Raw genomic sequence first — 16,980 nt, 5'->3', positions numbered from 1 at the left:
ATAACAAAGACACTTGTATTTGTTGGACTGGTGGAAGCCAATACTCTCTCTCATTTTCCTTCCGAATTCCCACATTCTTTGCTTCTTTCCAATCGAAGTTTGAACCAAAAAATGGAAGCACTTCTTGAACCAGTTTTCGTATTTAAGCTGAATCCATCTTTCACTACAAAAAACCCATGTACTGTTCACTTTCCGAACCTTCCAAAGATACCCTCAAAGCCACTTGTGGTTGCCACTTGTTGTGCAGGAACTCCTTCACCGTCTCCTTTACTCCCCCAAGATTCCGACCAAAACCCACTTCAGCTTTCCCCTGATAGGACCCGGGATCGCCGGAAAGTGGTTCGCATTGCTTGGGAGAAGCTTGTTAGATGGTCTCGTTCTTGGCGCTCCAAGGCCAAAACTGATGTTCTTGAACGAACTAAAAAGGTTTTTCTTTCTACTGGCTGTGCTCATGATGTCTTTAGGAATTTTGGGTTTTGTTTTGATAGATTTCATTGCAAGCCTCCCCCCCCCTCTCGTGGTCATTTTACATGCATTCGATATTTTAGGCTTAGAAATTTAATTTAATTAAAGAAAATATAAATGATGAGATTGAAAGGAATGCTTTCGTGTAAAAGAAGAGAATCTGTATAGGATTACAATATGGTAAGGGCTAAGGAGATATCTAGTTCAGCTGTTATTCTTGAATTTGAATGATATATTCAATTGTGTATAATGAGAACTGCCTCAAATCCAACTAAGCTATGGACTAATCTGTTGAGTCTACATTTTTAATTTGGCTTGAAGGTGGTGGTGCTAGGAGGGGGATCTTTTGGGACTGCAATGGCGGCTCATGTTGCTAACAGGAAGGCACAAATGGAAGTTAGTATGCTTGTACGTGATCCTGCGGTTTGCCGGTCTATTAATGAGAACCATTTTAATTAGTGGGTTTTCTTATTCACATTGCTTGAATTTCATTGCAATTTACTATATGGTGTTAAACGTACAATTTTATTGATATTGGAACATTATTTGTCTTCTCTGTTCTCAGTAAGTACTTCCCTGAACACAAGCTACCAGAAAATGTGACTGCAACTTCTGATGCCAAAACTGCTTTGCTTGGGGCAGATTATTGCCTTCATGCTGTACCTGTGCAGGTCTGTCAAGCCATTGTATTATGTTGATGCTTATTTTGTACCATGGGACAAGTGCCTGAATCTTGCCTCCTGTGTTGCAGTTTAGTACATCCTTTCTCGAAGGAATTGCAGAGCATGTTGATCCTGGCTTACCATTTATATCCCTTAGCAAAGGCTTAGAGCTCAATACATTGAGGATGATGTCTCAAATCATTCCTCAAGCATTAAAGAACCCTCGCCAACCTTTTATTGCACTATCAGGGCCTTCCTTTGCGTTGGAATTAATGAACAAACTACCAACAGGTAACTTGGTTGTATATGATAAACTATATTCTTGTAATACCTTCAACCAAATCATATATCTAGGGTTACTACTATTCCTTTCTGCTTTGCAGCAATGGTGGTGGCATCAAAAGACAAAAAATTGGCCCATGCTGTTCAGCAGCTATTGTCTTGTAGTCATTTACGGATCAGCACTTCAAGGTAGAGGATCTTCATTGTATCAAACTAACAACGATTTTGTATAATACATGAAACACTGTTTATGGTTCTCTCATTCCCTCAAGTATCTCCATCACTGCTGCTGCGCTGCATATTCGATTACTATTTTTCTGTTCCTGTGATGAGGTTCTAATTTAATAACTTGTGAATCACATATTCCAAATTTGCCGCTCTCTGCTCAATAACTTTGTGTCCTCAGATCTATACTTTAGATCTGCATAATGTCGTTTTCATATGGTTGATCATATTGGTGGTCGAGAGTTAAGGTAACTATTGATGTGCATATGCTCAGGTTGTAACCTCTGATAACCTCAGGGATGTTACAGGGGTTGAAATTGCAGGTGCCCTCAAGAATGTACTTGCGATTGCTGCTGGGATTGTTGAAGGCATGAATCTTGGTAATAATTCCATGGCAGCTCTTGTAGCACAAGGTTGTTCTGAGATACGATGGCTAGCAACAAAGGTATAATCCATGTTGCCCCTCGTGTCCCCAACATTAGCTATGAAGATTTGACTTGCTTCAATTTTATCGTTTCTCTTTCTCTTTTGGCTAGAATGTTGATAAGCATCATGTTGGTCATTCAAATAAATAACCGTGTTATCTAACAAATCTTTTGCTACATATCCTTAGATGGGTGGAAAGCCGGCAACAATTACTGGTCTATCTGGAACTGGGGACATCATGCTTACATGTTTTGTAAATCTTTCAAGAAATAAAAGAGTTGGAGTTCGTCTTGGATCAGGGGAGGAACTCGAAGATATACTCAGTTCCATGAATCAGGTTCTTGTGAAGTTTTAAACTGGCTGTTGACGCTTAAAATCTGGCTATTAATATGATTAGTACATGCTGTAGGTAGCTGAAGGTGTGTCAACTGCTGGAGCTGTGATTGCACTGGCCCAAAAATATAATGTTAAAATGCCGGTCCTGACAGCAGTTGCTCGGATCATGGACAGCGAGCTAACCCCAAAGAAGGCTGTTCTTGAATTAATGAGCCTCCCTCAGGTCATTCAAACTCCTTAATCTTTGATAAACAAGGAACCATTGTTGACTAGCATATGCATGTCTTTTCCATGTGGTCTATAGTTCTGGTATAAACCTATCATTAATTGTTAAAGTGGTAACTTGTCACTTGTAGGTTGAAGAAGTTTGAAAAACTACTGTTTTGTCCCGGAAGTGGAATTATTTTCCCGGGGATGGAGCTCTACCACCATTAAGAACTTGATTGTCATTTAACTGAGCTGCTGAGCTGCATTTCATCATTCCAAGAAAAAACAGGTGCTGATATCTATATAGGGTCGAATTTTCTCTCTCTCTTTTAAAGCCGTTGTCCCCCTTTATTATGCATTAGGAATTTGAAGTATCTCCTCCAAAAATATTATTAGATCTATTTTGGGGGATTTTGCGAACGAGAATAACTATTAAGATATACATATATTTAGTCTTGAGTTTATTCTTTTTGCCGTCCAAGGACTTGTATCGTACCTAATATTCTTTGGTAAATAAGATGGGATGGAATTTTATCGTGTTCTGTAGTTTTAGGTCAGTTGAGAGGTACTTGGCTTGCATGATGCATCCAAAGGGTTTCTTTTTGGACAAATGTTTGAACCACTGCCAGGTTAACGCCATAAATAACAGTCACACTGCAAATTCAGCTCTCTTCCGCATTGTTCATCTGTAATTTTTGTGTATAGCTGGCGAGTGATGCTAGACTATTTTACTTTATTTTCCAGATTGTGACTTGGTGACCCATCTATTGGTTGCTGCTCCATTCTGTTTATGTCAATATTTAATGAACTTGATCTGTCAATCCTGCAGAACCATCTTGCATACAACATTCTTGTACTCAATCTTTGAAGCACCCGGTACCAATGCATATCGTACTATTGTCTTAGCCTTTACTATCGGGACTTGAGGTGAGTATCGAATATGAGTATGCATCTGGTACGGAATATGCTCTTTCTTTTGAAAGGTTTATATACATATATATATATATTTGGAGGATCATAGTGAAACTCATATCCCTGGTAACAAGTCCTATCCTAATATTGTGTGGGCCAACTATAAAGTGCTCAAGAAAGATGGAGCAGAGAGCAAGAGTCAGAGTCATCTCTGAATTGTTCTAAGTTGAAGAAATATGAAGAGGATTACAGTTGAGTTCAAGTCACATTACCTGTCTAAATTCCAACATCTGTATGATATTTAAAACGATTTAAGCAAAAATCATATATTAATTATGTAATTTAAATATAAAATACGTATGACCATATGTTAAATTATGGTAAACATATGAGTGAAAAAAGATTATATATGAAATATATTTATAAAAGAATCAAATGAGGCATTGGTTGTGTAGCTAAATTGAGTCCATTTAAAATTTACTATTTTAAAGAGGCCAAACCCTTTGAAGAAGGTTCAATTATGCAAAATTTCAATTGAAGATGGCATTTTAATTGAGATAGTGACACGAATTAATTGGATTAAAGTCGAAAATATCTTTACGTAAATTGTATTATTTTAAAAGTGTTTTTATTATTTTATATATTTTATGCATTCGTCTCGCCTCATTTCTTATTTATATTAATTTTTATAAATAAATTGGTTACATAAATTTTTTTTCATCCACAATGGACAGTGTTTATTAAATGCCCGTCAGTCAAACTTTAAATTGAAAATTTACATTCAAGTCAAAATTTTATTTTAGGGACATGATTGTGATTTATGATTTATTTAAATATCTTCGAGGACGAAAACTCAAATTATATAAAAAGGATGAAAACTCAATTAAGGTTATACTTGAGGGGTGAGATTGCAATTTTTACTCTTCAGTCTTCAAAAAACCTGAAACGACACAGTTTTCTTTTTCTTTTCGTTGCTAAGTAGTTGTCATTGATGAATGGGATGATAAACCCTAGTGGAAAAAAGAGGAAGAAAAACGTATAAGAAAAAGAAGTTACAAAACAGAAGCACCAAAAAAAATCATAAACCCCAGCCTGCAGCTGGTCAGAAAGATGAAGAAAACCCAAAAAACAAACAAAGAGAAAGAATCAAACACCAAAACCCGAACCAAAGAATCGGAGATATTTGCTTCGTGTTCATTCTCCAGTCTTGGCCTCCACTCCACTCTGTCTGAACAACTACAAGGTTGGCTTCTATTTTTGTTTTGTAGACATGTTACCTGAGATTGTCTTAGTAATTATATGTAACCCTCTTTGATTCTCATGTACTGAAATTTTGTTTCTTCTTAAACAGAAAGGTTGGGTTTTGAAGCTCCAACTCTTGTCCAAGCTCAAGCTATTCCTGTTATACTCTCTGGTCGTCATGTGTATCCTTTCCTTTCGTATTTTTCTGCTGTTTTCTTAGCATTTTTAATGCAAATTTTAATCCTGCTGGCATTTTTTATGCATTCTCTCTCTTTCTCTCCCTCTCTCTCTCATTGTTGGGTTGTTTTTTTTTTTATCAACTTTGGTGCATTTATTTTCTTTGTCATAATTGGACTTGTTTTGGTGCAAGTTTTCTTGTCTCCAAGATTGGGTTGTTATTTTTAGCCAATTTTAATACAAGTTATATTTTGCTCAATTGTTTTGTTTGCAATCCAGAGAGTTTTTTTCGTAATTGGATTGTTTTTATTGCCAGGTTTCTAGTTTTGTTTAAGTGGTTTTGAGATCCTTGATTGGAGAATGTACTAGACTTGTTAATGCAGAAACGGGGTCTGGCAAAACAATAGCATATTTGGCTCCAATCATTCATTACTTGCAGGGTTACAATCCCCGAATTGAGCGCTCTCACGGTACTTTTGGTATGTTTTATGCTTTTAATGGGATGTGTATCTGTGCTTATCGTTTTTGTAAGTCCAGAATGTTATTTTTGTTTCCATTGTCATGCGAAATTAATCTTGGAGGGTGTAATGGGAATTGGTCCTATCATATGTTTAAGAATGAATAGGTTGAATATTTCTATTCTTTTTGTTTAAGCATGAATAAATTAAAAATTGATATGTTTATGATAGCGTTGGTCCTTGTACCAACGCGTGAGTTATGTTTGCAGGTGTATGAGATTCTGCAGAAGTTGTTGCATCGTTTTCATTGGATTGTTCCTGGTTATGTAATGGGTGGTGAAAACAGGAATAAAGAGAAAGCCAGGCTGCGGAAAGGTTGAATTTTTTTGCTGAATGTTTCATATGATTCGTTACAGGCCTTTCTATTCTTATTGTGATCAATATTGATGTCCTTTCCTCTTTAAATTAGGTTTATGCATGTTTCATATGATTCATCTCAGGCATTTCTATTCTTATTGCAACACCTGGACGGCTGTTGGATCACTTAAAAAACACATCATCTTTTGTGCACACAAATTTGCGGTGGATAATCTTTGATGAAGCGGACAGGTTCAGTATACCATATATCTAAGGTTTCATATGAGTAGATCTTAACTTTCTATCACTTATAAATCTTCACCTGACTGCATATCTTGACAGAATTCTGGAGTTAGGATTTGGAAAAGATATTGAAGAGATATTGGATCTTTTGGGTTCTAGGGCAAACGAATCTGTTGAAAAGGGAAAATCCTCTGAATTTCAAAGACAAAATTTGCTATTATCAGCTACATTAAATGAAAAAGTAAACCATCTTAGTAAAATTAGTTTAGAAAATCCTGTAATGATTGGTCTTGATAACATGAAGATGCAACCAGATTCATCAGTTAACCAAACTGGATCTCTGGGATCCGATGTAGATGAGGACCTTGATTACTCAATCAAGTCTGTAAATTCTTCAAGTGGGGATTATAGGCTTCCAGCTCAATTGGTTCAGAGATTTGTTAAGGGTATGCATATTCTGAATACTCTCTCATTCATTTGTTAACCTTTCCGGGCTTGATCGATATGACTTGATGAATACCTTACACAGTGCCCTGTGGTTCACGGCTTGCTGTACTTCTTTCCATTCTAAAACATCTTTTCGAGAGAGAAGCTTCCCAAAAGGCAAGGCAATAGCATAATCTTATTATCTCTTGTTGTTAGCTAGAACATTCTTTAAGATGTCCTTTATTGCTTCAAATTGGAAGTAGATGTCAGTTTCCATGCATAAAATTGTGTCAATTTTATTTATTTATTTATTCCTAGTTGTTGTTATAATTTCTGGAGCCCTGAAAGCTCTTCACCCTTCAATGGCCCTGTAAACGATTCCTTGTTTATGCATCTGGTATTGTCTTTTATGCTTTTTCCGTTTATTAGTATTGATTAAATGTGGAACCTTGCATCATCGGATTCCTTTAATTTGAATTTTCCAGAATAACTGCAATTAGAGAGTGGAACCTTTTGTGAGTTTACCTTGTTCAAGCATAAAGTATCAGTTCATTGCCTCTGTTGTCTCTGCTTGGTTCCTGAAAGTTAGCTTTTATAACATCTATTTCCTATGCTATACTTGTTTGATTCCTTGAATGATCATTCTACAGGTTGTGGTATTCTTTTCAACATGTGATGCAGTGGATTTTCACTACATGCTGTTGAGTGAGTTCCAGTGGTCACCCTACTCGCAATTTGAAGAAGAACTTAAGCAGATGTTTCTGAAATGCAAAACTTTTAGGTTACATGGGAATATGAAGCAGGAAGATAGAAGAACCACCTTCAGTGCCTTCAAAACAGAAAAATCGGCACTTCTTGTCTCTACAGATGTTGCTGCTAGGGGCTTAGATTTTCCAAAAGTTAGATGTATCATACAGTATGATTCTCCAGGGGAGGCCTCTGAATATGTGCATAGGTATTTAGAGGCTATTTTCTTGGAAATATCCATCTAGTCTGCTTGTTTGCAACATTATTTACTCGGCAAGTTTTTGGTTTATTTTGATTAATTTTGACAGCTGTCTTTATTTTTGCCATGTAATTGCCCATCCACAAATCTTTACTTACTGTTTGAACAGCTTCTAATTATGGCCATTTCTTCAGAATTAGAGTATCATCAGAAATTCTCACCATGGATGCTTCTTGTTGAACAGATTTCTAACTGCTTATATGTGAATTCTCTTTCCGATTAGTTTAACTATGAGAGCGATTTCTCTATATTTTTTAGTTAACAGTCTACTTTGTATTCTAATGGGTGGTTTAACTCTATGTAATTGAGTACTGTACAACTACCTTTTTAAGCATATATAGATCTAGTGGACAGATGTCCTGGTCATATGTTGAAATTCTTGTGGAACTAATATATAAGGTCAATCAGAGCTTGACTGGGCCTTTTAATCTTTGATGCAGAGTAGGTAGGACGGCTCGACTGGGTGAAAGAGGAGAATCCTTACTATTTCTACAACCAATAGAAGTGGATTACTTGCAAGATCTAGAGAAACATGGTGTGTCATTGACAGAGTATCCACTCCTCAAAATAATAGATTCTTTCCCATTGCACAGTCAAATGCATCGTGTCAAGAAGTTTGTTTCTTTAGAATCACATCCATGGGTTGTATCTCTTCAGAGGGAGCTTGAATCATACATCTCAGCTGAGGTATGATTTATGCATGTGGATCTTATTTACCCCTTATATTTTCTTATTTTTCTGTTCCTTTTTCTCCGCGGTTGCTTCTCTACAGTTCATCTTCCTCGCTTTGTATTTGTTTGATTTTGAAAAATGGTTGTTATATTTGTACTTGTCTCCTTTGTGTCCATTTTGGCTTCCTGTGGCATATAAAATCTTTTGATCTTTCTCGCTTTCCATCTTAAACTATGTTAAAGTTGTCTTTTGTTTATACACACTTATATGTATATTTATAGGAAGAGAAGGAATTGGAGTTATCTTTTACTGATTTGTTACTTTGGCACACTCATATGAACATACTGCAGTTGTTCGCAAACAACAGTATGCAGTCAAACACTGTAGTTCTCTGAAAAAAGATGCATGTTTTGTTCATTGGGTTTGAATATATGCTTTGAATGAAAATGCTTTGAAGTTGATCCTGGTTCAGAAATAACTTCTGATTCAAACATGTAAAAGCTGGTATTATGATGCTAAGCTTTAAGAGAAAATGACTTGAAAATGTGATGTGGGGATATGCCCACCATTGCTCCACTGAACTATCATGCTAGAGTAGGCTCTCCAAGCAGGTGATTATAGCATTCTGTTTTATTCATCTGGATAAGTTTAGCTAGTTTGCACAAATAATGAATGATTTGAAATAGTTTTCTGCTTGAATTGGTTTGATTTGAAATGAAGTTCTGTAAATGATTTTAGCTTTTTATGTGCTTCAAAATAATGCTTTTTCCCGGTTATCATTTTTGCAGCCAAAGATTAAGAAACAAGCGAAGGATGCATTTTGCTCTTGGGTCCGTGCATACACAGCACATCGTGGAGACCTGAAACAGATTTTCATGGTGAAGAAGCTTCATTTAGGGCATGTTGCAAAAAGTTTTGCATTAAGAGAGCAGCCATCATTGGTTGGAAAGACATTCCAAAACCAATCGAAAAAGAGGAAGAGGGATCTGAAGCAGAAGCAGAAAGGTCTATTTAAGAAGAGGAAAGTTGCCAGTAAAACATGAATTTAGAATCAGGTGCTAAGGTAGTAAGTTTTAGTAACCAAACAAATGGTCGAATTATACAATACAAAACTAGTAATCACAGCATGTTTATTTGTGCCTCTCATCTTCACAATTTGTATGGAACTGATGAATGAAATGCTTGTATTATTATTCTTTTTAACTCTCATGTAATCCCTTTATAAATCGTCATTTATATTTCTTATTCAAAGTAATAGAATGATAATTTACAAGGTAGATTTATCAGGAAATTCCGTCCATTGTTGGTTATGGTGAACGTGCATCAACTTATCTTCACTTCAAACTCTTGGTTTTTGTTAGGTTTGTAAGTGAACAAATCACCTGGAATAGTTTGGTTTTTATTAATTAATTAATTTATGTTTGTTTATCAAGTTAAATAAATAATCTGCTCGCATGAATTATGCGTTAAATGATCTCTTTTCCGCCTGTTGCAAACAAACATAAAATATCGTATGTTTGCTTAAAACTCAGAATCCTAACATCTGCAATAATTCCTTCTATCTCAAGTAATAGTTGACTTTGTGTAAAAAAATTGAGAAAATGACAGGGACCATAAGGGAAAGGGTGAATCATATTAGATGCAGAAAGGGGGCAACACAAATTCCGTTGGGACACAGGAAGAAAATGTGTCACTATTCTCTTTTATCCTCCTCGACCTCTTCACCGAGCCTGAATAAATCAGCATTTGATGCCCTCCTCTCCTTCCTTTCCAGCTGCTTGTTTGCCGATTCTCCGGCCAATAGAACACTACTGCTAGTGAGTGAGATACCCTCCTCTTCAAGCTCATCCCCTGTTTCCTCACTATAGGCATATCTGAACAAACACATAACAAATGAACTCTTATGATGAAGCACGGTTAGAAAGGAACATAAACAACATATGCTGCAACCAATTGTTCTGAACCACATAAATACTCATATTCAATAATGTGCTTATTTTCTGGTATGATAATATATGTACTGAGTGTATTTAAAAAGCCAATCTAACAAGCAGCATAGTCAAGCCACAAGTGAAAGTGTAATGAAACCTAACCTTGTAGAGTACTATGATGGTGATACTCTAGATGCAAAGAGTGTCCAAAGGATTTCTAAAAGATCACTCTAACGTTTCTAAGTAAAGCAGACTAGCTCGATTTAGTCCCAGATTGCATGTAATTTGCCTAATAAAGCACACCTGGATAGATGCTCATGAACGAAAACAAACTGCTCACGCTTAATAAAGCAATTAAATAAACCTGAGAGTGGTTCAAGCTTCACAACTCTAAAGTGAATATCTCATTTTTTTTTCCAGACTTGTAATATCTCACTGAAAGCTAATTCTTTTAACAGATCTCTAGCTCATTTGTCCTTTCGAGGAATACATGAAAACAATTCTTATTACCAAACGAAGTCCATATAAATCTCTAATTTCCAGCAAAAACATCGTCTAACTGAAGTTCAGCAAGTAGCAGTCTACCTAATAAAGAAATTGCAAGTTTCGACTTCCAGGGATTACCGTGTCGGATTATTTGACGGAGCCCAAAGACTGCATATCACCACCAAAAGTACAAATGCAAGAAGATTCCAGAAAGCCGGGATTATCCAAGCTCTTTGCCACAACTCACTTAATGGGTCAGCTGCATTAAAGTACAACTGAACAAGAAAGCTTGATTAGATGAACTCCTACAACCCATATTTAGGAAAAAATCTCATACTTATTTAAATGTTCGGAGCATGTACAATGATACAGATGACGGGTAAAAGGAGCTGGAAATGGAGAATTTCAGATCCATATAATCTAAGAGTAACTAGCTTTCTTAAAAACATGGACTTGAGAGTTGAGATGGAGGTAGGGAGAGAGGGAGGATAAAAGACAACACAATGAAGCAAACTTGTATATGATGAAAGAGAAGTGTATCAAACCACCTCGTAACCAACCCAAGCAATGGAGAGCAGAACTGATATTGCTAGTGAATTGGTAAACTTCCGGTAGAGTGCAAACTTGGCCATGCTCCTTCTAATCTGTGCCACAAGAGGAGTAAACCCTTTAAATTTTAAATCAATCAAATGGAAAGAAAATGTACTTAGTTTAGAAATGAAAGATAAAAAATCTTCTCTGTCTGCTAAAGCGAAGTTGCGAGCTATTTTCACTATTGCTCAAAACAAGCAAAATAGAAATCTGCAAGCATCAACATGCAGAAAGGATTCACTTACTGTACTTTCACCAAACAAGGCTACAAGATATTATGAGCAAGACTATGATTTGTCTAATTATGGGGAGTGACATCAAATGGAACGGAAAACTGATTCTTGTGGAGCGTGATTTATGTTACATGAATATCATTGCACAAACGAGATTTACATGTAATGCAAGAGGAAGATATAACATCTGCTAAGATCGAGTGTATTAAAAAAAGAAAAAGGATACATATTAAGGGACAATTCAAGCTATTCTTTATGGTTGTAATATGAAAAGATAAGCTTGGCACTACCTGAAGCTTCTCTAGAGTTTGGGACAATGCCGAAAAGATCCAGATTATGAAGCAAGCATCCAACAGAGAAACAGGTAGAACCAGAAACAGCCTCGCTTTTCCAGTTAAGTCATCAATATTCCCCAGATTTTCAACCAGCCCGAGTGCTTCTGAAAAGACAAAGTATGTCAGGCCAAGAAGGAGAACTTTGAAGATTACACCTCCAAGGGTTGGCCGCACAACACCATAGCCCATTGATACCACTAAAAGGAGTAGACGGGAGACTGTCTTTTTAACAGCAGTGAAGGTAACTGCCCAAAGTGTGATTCCCATTGGTCTGTTTCCGGTTGCATTAAAATTTGCATATTCAAAGTACCATAGAGCCATTTCACACATTCCCAGACCTATCACTGCTGTAATGTGGTACTGCAGTTGTATTATATCTTTCCAGTATTGGACAGACCACAGAAACCAGACAAGACCTAGACCAAGATATGCCAGAGACATTAACCCAAAATATGTCATTAGTGGTGCCATCTTTCCTGGAAGATAACCTTCAGGATTTCTCCAGACAGTTCTTCCACTGATCGTCGTGCCCATGAGTTCTGGATCGCAAAACATGAAATACAAATAGTACATTCCAGTATGATTGATCTCAACTGTTTGTAGCACCATAGTAGTCTCTTCCGTTTTTCCTTCAAAGAAGGTTTGTATTCGTTGCGGATTATAAGGGTAATTTGGATCTTGGTGGATGATAACCTCCCCTACATTGCAGGATCCTTCCTTAGAAAGATCCGGAGTGCAACATATTGCGGCAGAATGCAAATACGAACCTCCAATTTTCTCCCTGTCTTTTACCTCAACTATTATAGCCTCAACCAATCCAGTTTTTTGCTGCATCTCATTCTTTTTTTCAGCAGACTCTTTCGGTCTTCGAAAGGTGATTGACTCAAACCTGAAAGCGATAATGGCATCAGAGGTACAAGAGTAGTTCCAGAATTATTCAATTTGAATGGAAGAAATAAAACATCTGTGCCATGACTAGAATGAAATGATGTAATGCCTAAAATATCCGAATTCACCAACATAGTGCCCTAAATATATGATAGATGGTCTCATTATCACGAAATAAGTAATTACTGCAGAAATCTCCTTAACAACAGAAGATTTGCTTGCCAAATGAATTAGCACCTAGCTAAAAGTCTGTAGGATCAAGTATAACAATGTCCTACATTCATAGGAGACGAAAATTTATCCGGATTGTTCAATAATGCCTTCATTAATCTAAATTGCAACATTGATGCATATGACATGCTAAACCGAATAAATTGACTAAATAACAGATTTTCCAGCTGCATGATATTAGTGGCAATAAATCATGGGATGGTTTTCACAATATAACATTCTTACATCCATTCATTCAATAAAACATGACAGAACATAAGTAAATTTGTTTGCTCCTGACACAATCTCAACAGAAAACAAAATGAAGCCAACATTGGTCCCCTAAAAAGATCCACAATCTTCAAATACAACATGGACAAAATCATGAGATAAACAAATGATAAAATGCTCATTACAAAAACATGCAACTTGTTTAATTTTTCTAATGCGAACAGTGCAGATAAGCTACCACTTTGTTAGCTTACAATTATCCCAGCATATAATTGATGGTAATTTATATCCATTAAAAAAGAGCCTAAAAATGAAACGAGCAATGAAACCAACCCCCCAAAAGGAAAATCCCCAAAAAATTGATAACATTATTAACACTGTTCAAATTAGATTAAAAAGGGCATTAATTAAGCTGATAACCATCATTGAAACAAAAAATTATCCAATAATGCAACATTAAAAGGAAAAGCTGAAACTAGGAAAAGAGAAATAGATCAAGAAAAGGGAAAAAAAAAACACAATGATGACCTGATAAAAGACTTGCCATTGAGATGATTTTCCTCAGGAGAAGGCTTTTTGTCAGGATCAACGTGAAGCTTTGAAGCATAAAGGCCTTCACTTCCACCATGGAAGAAGAAAGAATTAGAACGGCGAAAAAAGCTTTGGTTTTGATATTCATGGATGGAAGCACCCACTTGGTTTATGGCAAAGCAGCTGAAATATATTAATACTACAAATGTGAGTTTCTGAAAATACCCATTTCCAATCAGATCATAAGACAAACAAATGAATTCTCTGTTGTTGCCCATCATCTCTCTCTCTCTCTTTTTCTCTGTTCTCACTTCTGTTCTGTCCTTTTTCGCCTATTGGTTTGTCTGTGTTCTGTTTTAATTTTAATTTTTATGATTGTAGAAATACAATCTTATTTTTATAATGTTTGACGAAATATGTTTAGATTGAGTGATTGACTCCATTTTTTATTTATTTGTAGCACATGTTATTTCACGTTCGGCTTTCAAACAATTTTTGGAAGAGGTGAGAAATAGACATGTACAGGAGTCCAGTTCCGATCTAAAGATCTGCTTAAAAAGTGAAGAGTTTGGGTAAATCCAAAATGAGTTTGGGTGAAAAATTAAAAGACCTGTTAAAAAAAGGACTAAGTTTTTGTATTATATAAATTTTATTTTATTGTTAATTTTGTTACTATTTTATAGGTATTTACTTGTTAAGTTATACTTATGTTAGTGCTATTTAAATATAAGGATTTTTATTTATTTATTTTCAATTTGTTGAGAAAGATTAATTTGAATGTTTTTAATGTTTTTGATGTATTATATTTTTTAAAAAAAGTTTTATATAAAAAAAATTAATACGGGCAGGCTGGACTTGACTAAACTTGGGTTTTAGCATTTTTATCTAGGTCAAGCTTAGGCATTTTTTAGGCCCATTTTTCGGGTCGGGCCCGGGGCCTATCAAACACGCCAAAATTTTGCAAAGGCTCGGCCCGAACCTGACTCTGCCCATGGATAGGTCTAGTGAGAAATATAGAAAGTTGCTTAATTTTTTGAAGATAAATCTCAAAATTATATATAAACTTTGATTTAATGTATAATATGATATATGAATTTTGATTTGGTATAATTATACAGATGAAAATTTTATTGTAGTTTAAATGTGTATATGAAATTTTAATTTTGATTCAATCATATAAATTTAAAACAATAAAAACATCAATTTATTTTATATTGGATAAATATAATTATTTGTGTACGTAATATATAAAAATAAAATGATCTTATATCAATAATTGCGTTAATAATTTGTGAGAATTGAATCAAATCAAAATTTCATGTATAAAATTACACATTAGACCAAAGTTCATGTGTAGTTTTGAGATTTATCCCTTTAAGGGTTAAATTATCCTTTAGTCTTTGAATTAGTTATGTTTTTCAATTAGACCAAAGTAGGAGTTGGACTAAAGTATTCTATGACTATAATAAAGTTTGGATTTAAATATCACTTATTCAAGTTATTGAATTTATCATATAGCTTAAGTGGGAGAATGATGGAAACTGATGTCACCAAATTAAACTTTAGTGTTTAGAGTAAAAGATAATTATTGTGTCTAAGTTATTGATTAAGGGTAGGTTTAGATGGGTGGTGAGGTGTGGTGCGTTTAGCTTACTTTTTGTTTCATGGTACAGTATCGTTACAGTATCTAATCTCACCGCCACCGCTGTTTTTTATACTAATTACAGGTAAACGCACTGCCCATCCAAACCCACCCTAAGATAAAATTTCATTATGGTAGGAGTTTAACTCTAATAAGAATTCTAGTATAAGTCACTAGTTTATTTTATAAATTGTTTGTGAATCATCAAAGCTAATTAACCTTCTTTTCAAGAAAATAGGCTAGAAGACAAATATTATATTGTGGGAGTGATATATGTTTCTTTTGGAGTGAGTTTATTTCTTGATGAACCGGAGGCAGGCTTAAAGTAATGTTTTGTGTTCGATGAATTCTATCACCTTTACCATAGGGTCCTCCTATCTTGATACTTCCTAGATAATTGCCTCTTGAATGTGCCCCTTGGCTCCAAGCCCTTGTATATTTAGAGAAGCCTTTGACAATCAAAAGACATGCTAGGGAGTAGCACACGGTTGAGATATGGACATGATTATTCTGTCAAGGTTTGAGAAGATAGATGGATTCCCAATAAAGATGACTCTTGGATATTCCACACGATTTCACTTCGAAGAGATGTAACTGTTTCTGATCTCAACAACCCAAAGCAACATAAATGGGAGGAAAGGTCTTGTTAGGAAATCTTTGTCCCTTATCAGGGTGACTTGATATGCGAGATTCACCTATACAAACCAGGCACACAGGACAAACTAATATGGCATCATGCGAAGAATGTCAGGTATGTGTTAGGGTAATCAACTCTCTCTCAAAATGGGAGACGGACGACCGCCACGGAAAATTTGGAAGACCCTTTGGTCTTTGAATGTACCTTGTAGAGTTTGATTGTCTTGTTGGCAATGCTGCCAGGAAAGAAATCTGGATGCGGGACATTGGGAGCAATGTCCTGGGGAAGAAGAGGACGGGATGCATGTGCTTAGGAACCGCTCCCTGTCAAAGGAAATGCTCGAGCTTAGTGGTCTCTCTCAGCAAATCACTCTCTCAAGTACTACCTCAATGGTGGATTGGTTGGAAAAGGCGATAAGGATACTCAAGAAGGATAACTTAGAGAGCTTGGTTATGGTGCTTTGAGTTGCTTGGAATGCTTGAAATGCCATTGTTATCAATCCCAAGATTGAAATGACACGGAACATTGTAATATGACCTTTAGCATATACAAGGAGGAGTTCCAAAGGGTGCAAACCAAAGCCTCACCCTATTTGCAACCGGGCATTACACATTGGAAAGGCCTATGTGCTAATTTATTGAAAGTGAACTTTGACGCCTCTTTCGACGAAGGTGATTAGAAGGGCAGTATTGAAGTGGTTGTTAGGGACCACAATGGCTTTGTTAATGAGGAGCATGGCTTGTAGAACCAACGAGGTCCATGATGGCTCTATGGTTGAAGCTTTAGTAGCAATGGCAGCCCTTGATGGGGTTCAAGTGCATCATTTTGGAAGCCGATGCTTTGCATGTGATTAAGGCTTTGAATGGGACGGACGAGGACCCCTATCATTCATTGGCCATATATATATATATATGCATTTTGAGTGTAGAGGATTAATGCGAAATCTCACAGCTTCCAGGCCACTCATATCATATTAGAAGAAAAGGGAACCAAGTTGCTTATGAACTCGCCAAACAAGGGATACCAAGTCTATCAATCAATTTGATGAATGTTACAATCGACATCAACATGTTTAATTTATATTAAAGTTAGTGTCTTTTTAATGGGCTTTAACTAACAGGCTTTAAACACGAAATTTGGATTGAGCTCTTTAAAGTTTCTTTTTTAAA

General features: G+C 35.9%; 3 protein-coding genes across 7 annotated transcripts; 2 read left to right on the top strand and 1 right to left on the bottom strand.

Annotated features, from left to right (window-relative positions):
• On the top strand, positions 1-4,688 carry LOC105779602 (glycerol-3-phosphate dehydrogenase [NAD(+)] 2, chloroplastic). 2 transcript variants are annotated; one of them, XR_001129081.2, is made up of 10 exons: positions 1-426; positions 787-923; positions 1,031-1,136; positions 1,217-1,418; positions 1,511-1,598; positions 1,932-2,079; positions 2,248-2,397; positions 2,470-2,619; positions 2,753-2,892; positions 3,433-4,688. XR_001129081.2 is itself a non-coding variant. In XM_012603422.2 (9 exons), exons 1-9 carry the CDS (start codon positions 112-114, stop codon positions 2,765-2,767), a joined length of 1,311 nt encoding a protein of 436 aa, XP_012458876.1. In that variant the 5' UTR covers positions 1-111; the 3' UTR covers positions 2,768-3,140. The 2 variants fall into 2 exon arrangements, 1 of the variants encoding a protein (XP_012458876.1); XM_012603422.2 differs by lacking the exon at positions 3,433-4,688 and having other exon boundaries at positions 2,753-3,140.
• On the top strand, positions 4,604-9,387 carry LOC105779600 (DEAD-box ATP-dependent RNA helicase 17). Its single transcript, XM_012603419.2, has 10 exons — positions 4,604-4,758; positions 4,867-4,939; positions 5,304-5,413; positions 5,624-5,767; positions 5,893-6,001; positions 6,092-6,438; positions 6,522-6,595; positions 7,069-7,373; positions 7,865-8,111; positions 8,885-9,387. Exons 1-10 carry the CDS (start codon positions 4,626-4,628, stop codon positions 9,137-9,139), a joined length of 1,797 nt encoding a protein of 598 aa, XP_012458873.1. The 5' UTR covers positions 4,604-4,625; the 3' UTR covers positions 9,140-9,387.
• A 168-nt stretch (positions 9,388-9,555) lies between these two features.
• LOC105779601 (uncharacterized) lies at positions 9,556-14,003 on the bottom strand. Of its 4 annotated transcripts, XM_012603421.2 has the most exons (6): positions 13,758-13,903; positions 13,530-13,614; positions 11,628-12,561; positions 11,062-11,157; positions 10,652-10,788; positions 9,556-9,970 (listed from the first exon to the last, which is right to left on the bottom strand). In XM_012603421.2, the coding sequence occupies exons 1-6, from the start codon at positions 13,759-13,761 to the stop codon at positions 9,790-9,792; spliced, it is 1,437 nt and encodes a 478-aa protein (XP_012458875.1). In that variant the 5' UTR covers positions 13,762-13,903; the 3' UTR covers positions 9,556-9,789. The 4 variants fall into 4 exon arrangements, with proteins under 4 accessions (XP_012458875.1, XP_012458874.1, XP_052485757.1 ...); XM_012603420.2 differs by having other exon boundaries at positions 13,530-13,924; XM_052629797.1 differs by having other exon boundaries at positions 9,825-9,970; positions 10,613-10,788; positions 13,530-13,959.
• Between the last annotated feature and the right edge of the window lie 2,977 nt (positions 14,004-16,980).

This window comes from Gossypium raimondii, chromosome 4 (assembly GCF_025698545.1).
Source record: "Gossypium raimondii isolate GPD5lz chromosome 4, ASM2569854v1, whole genome shotgun sequence".
Classification (NCBI taxonomy): domain Eukaryota; kingdom Viridiplantae; phylum Streptophyta; class Magnoliopsida; order Malvales; family Malvaceae; genus Gossypium; species Gossypium raimondii.
This window is presented reverse-complemented; position numbering and strand designations above follow the sequence as displayed.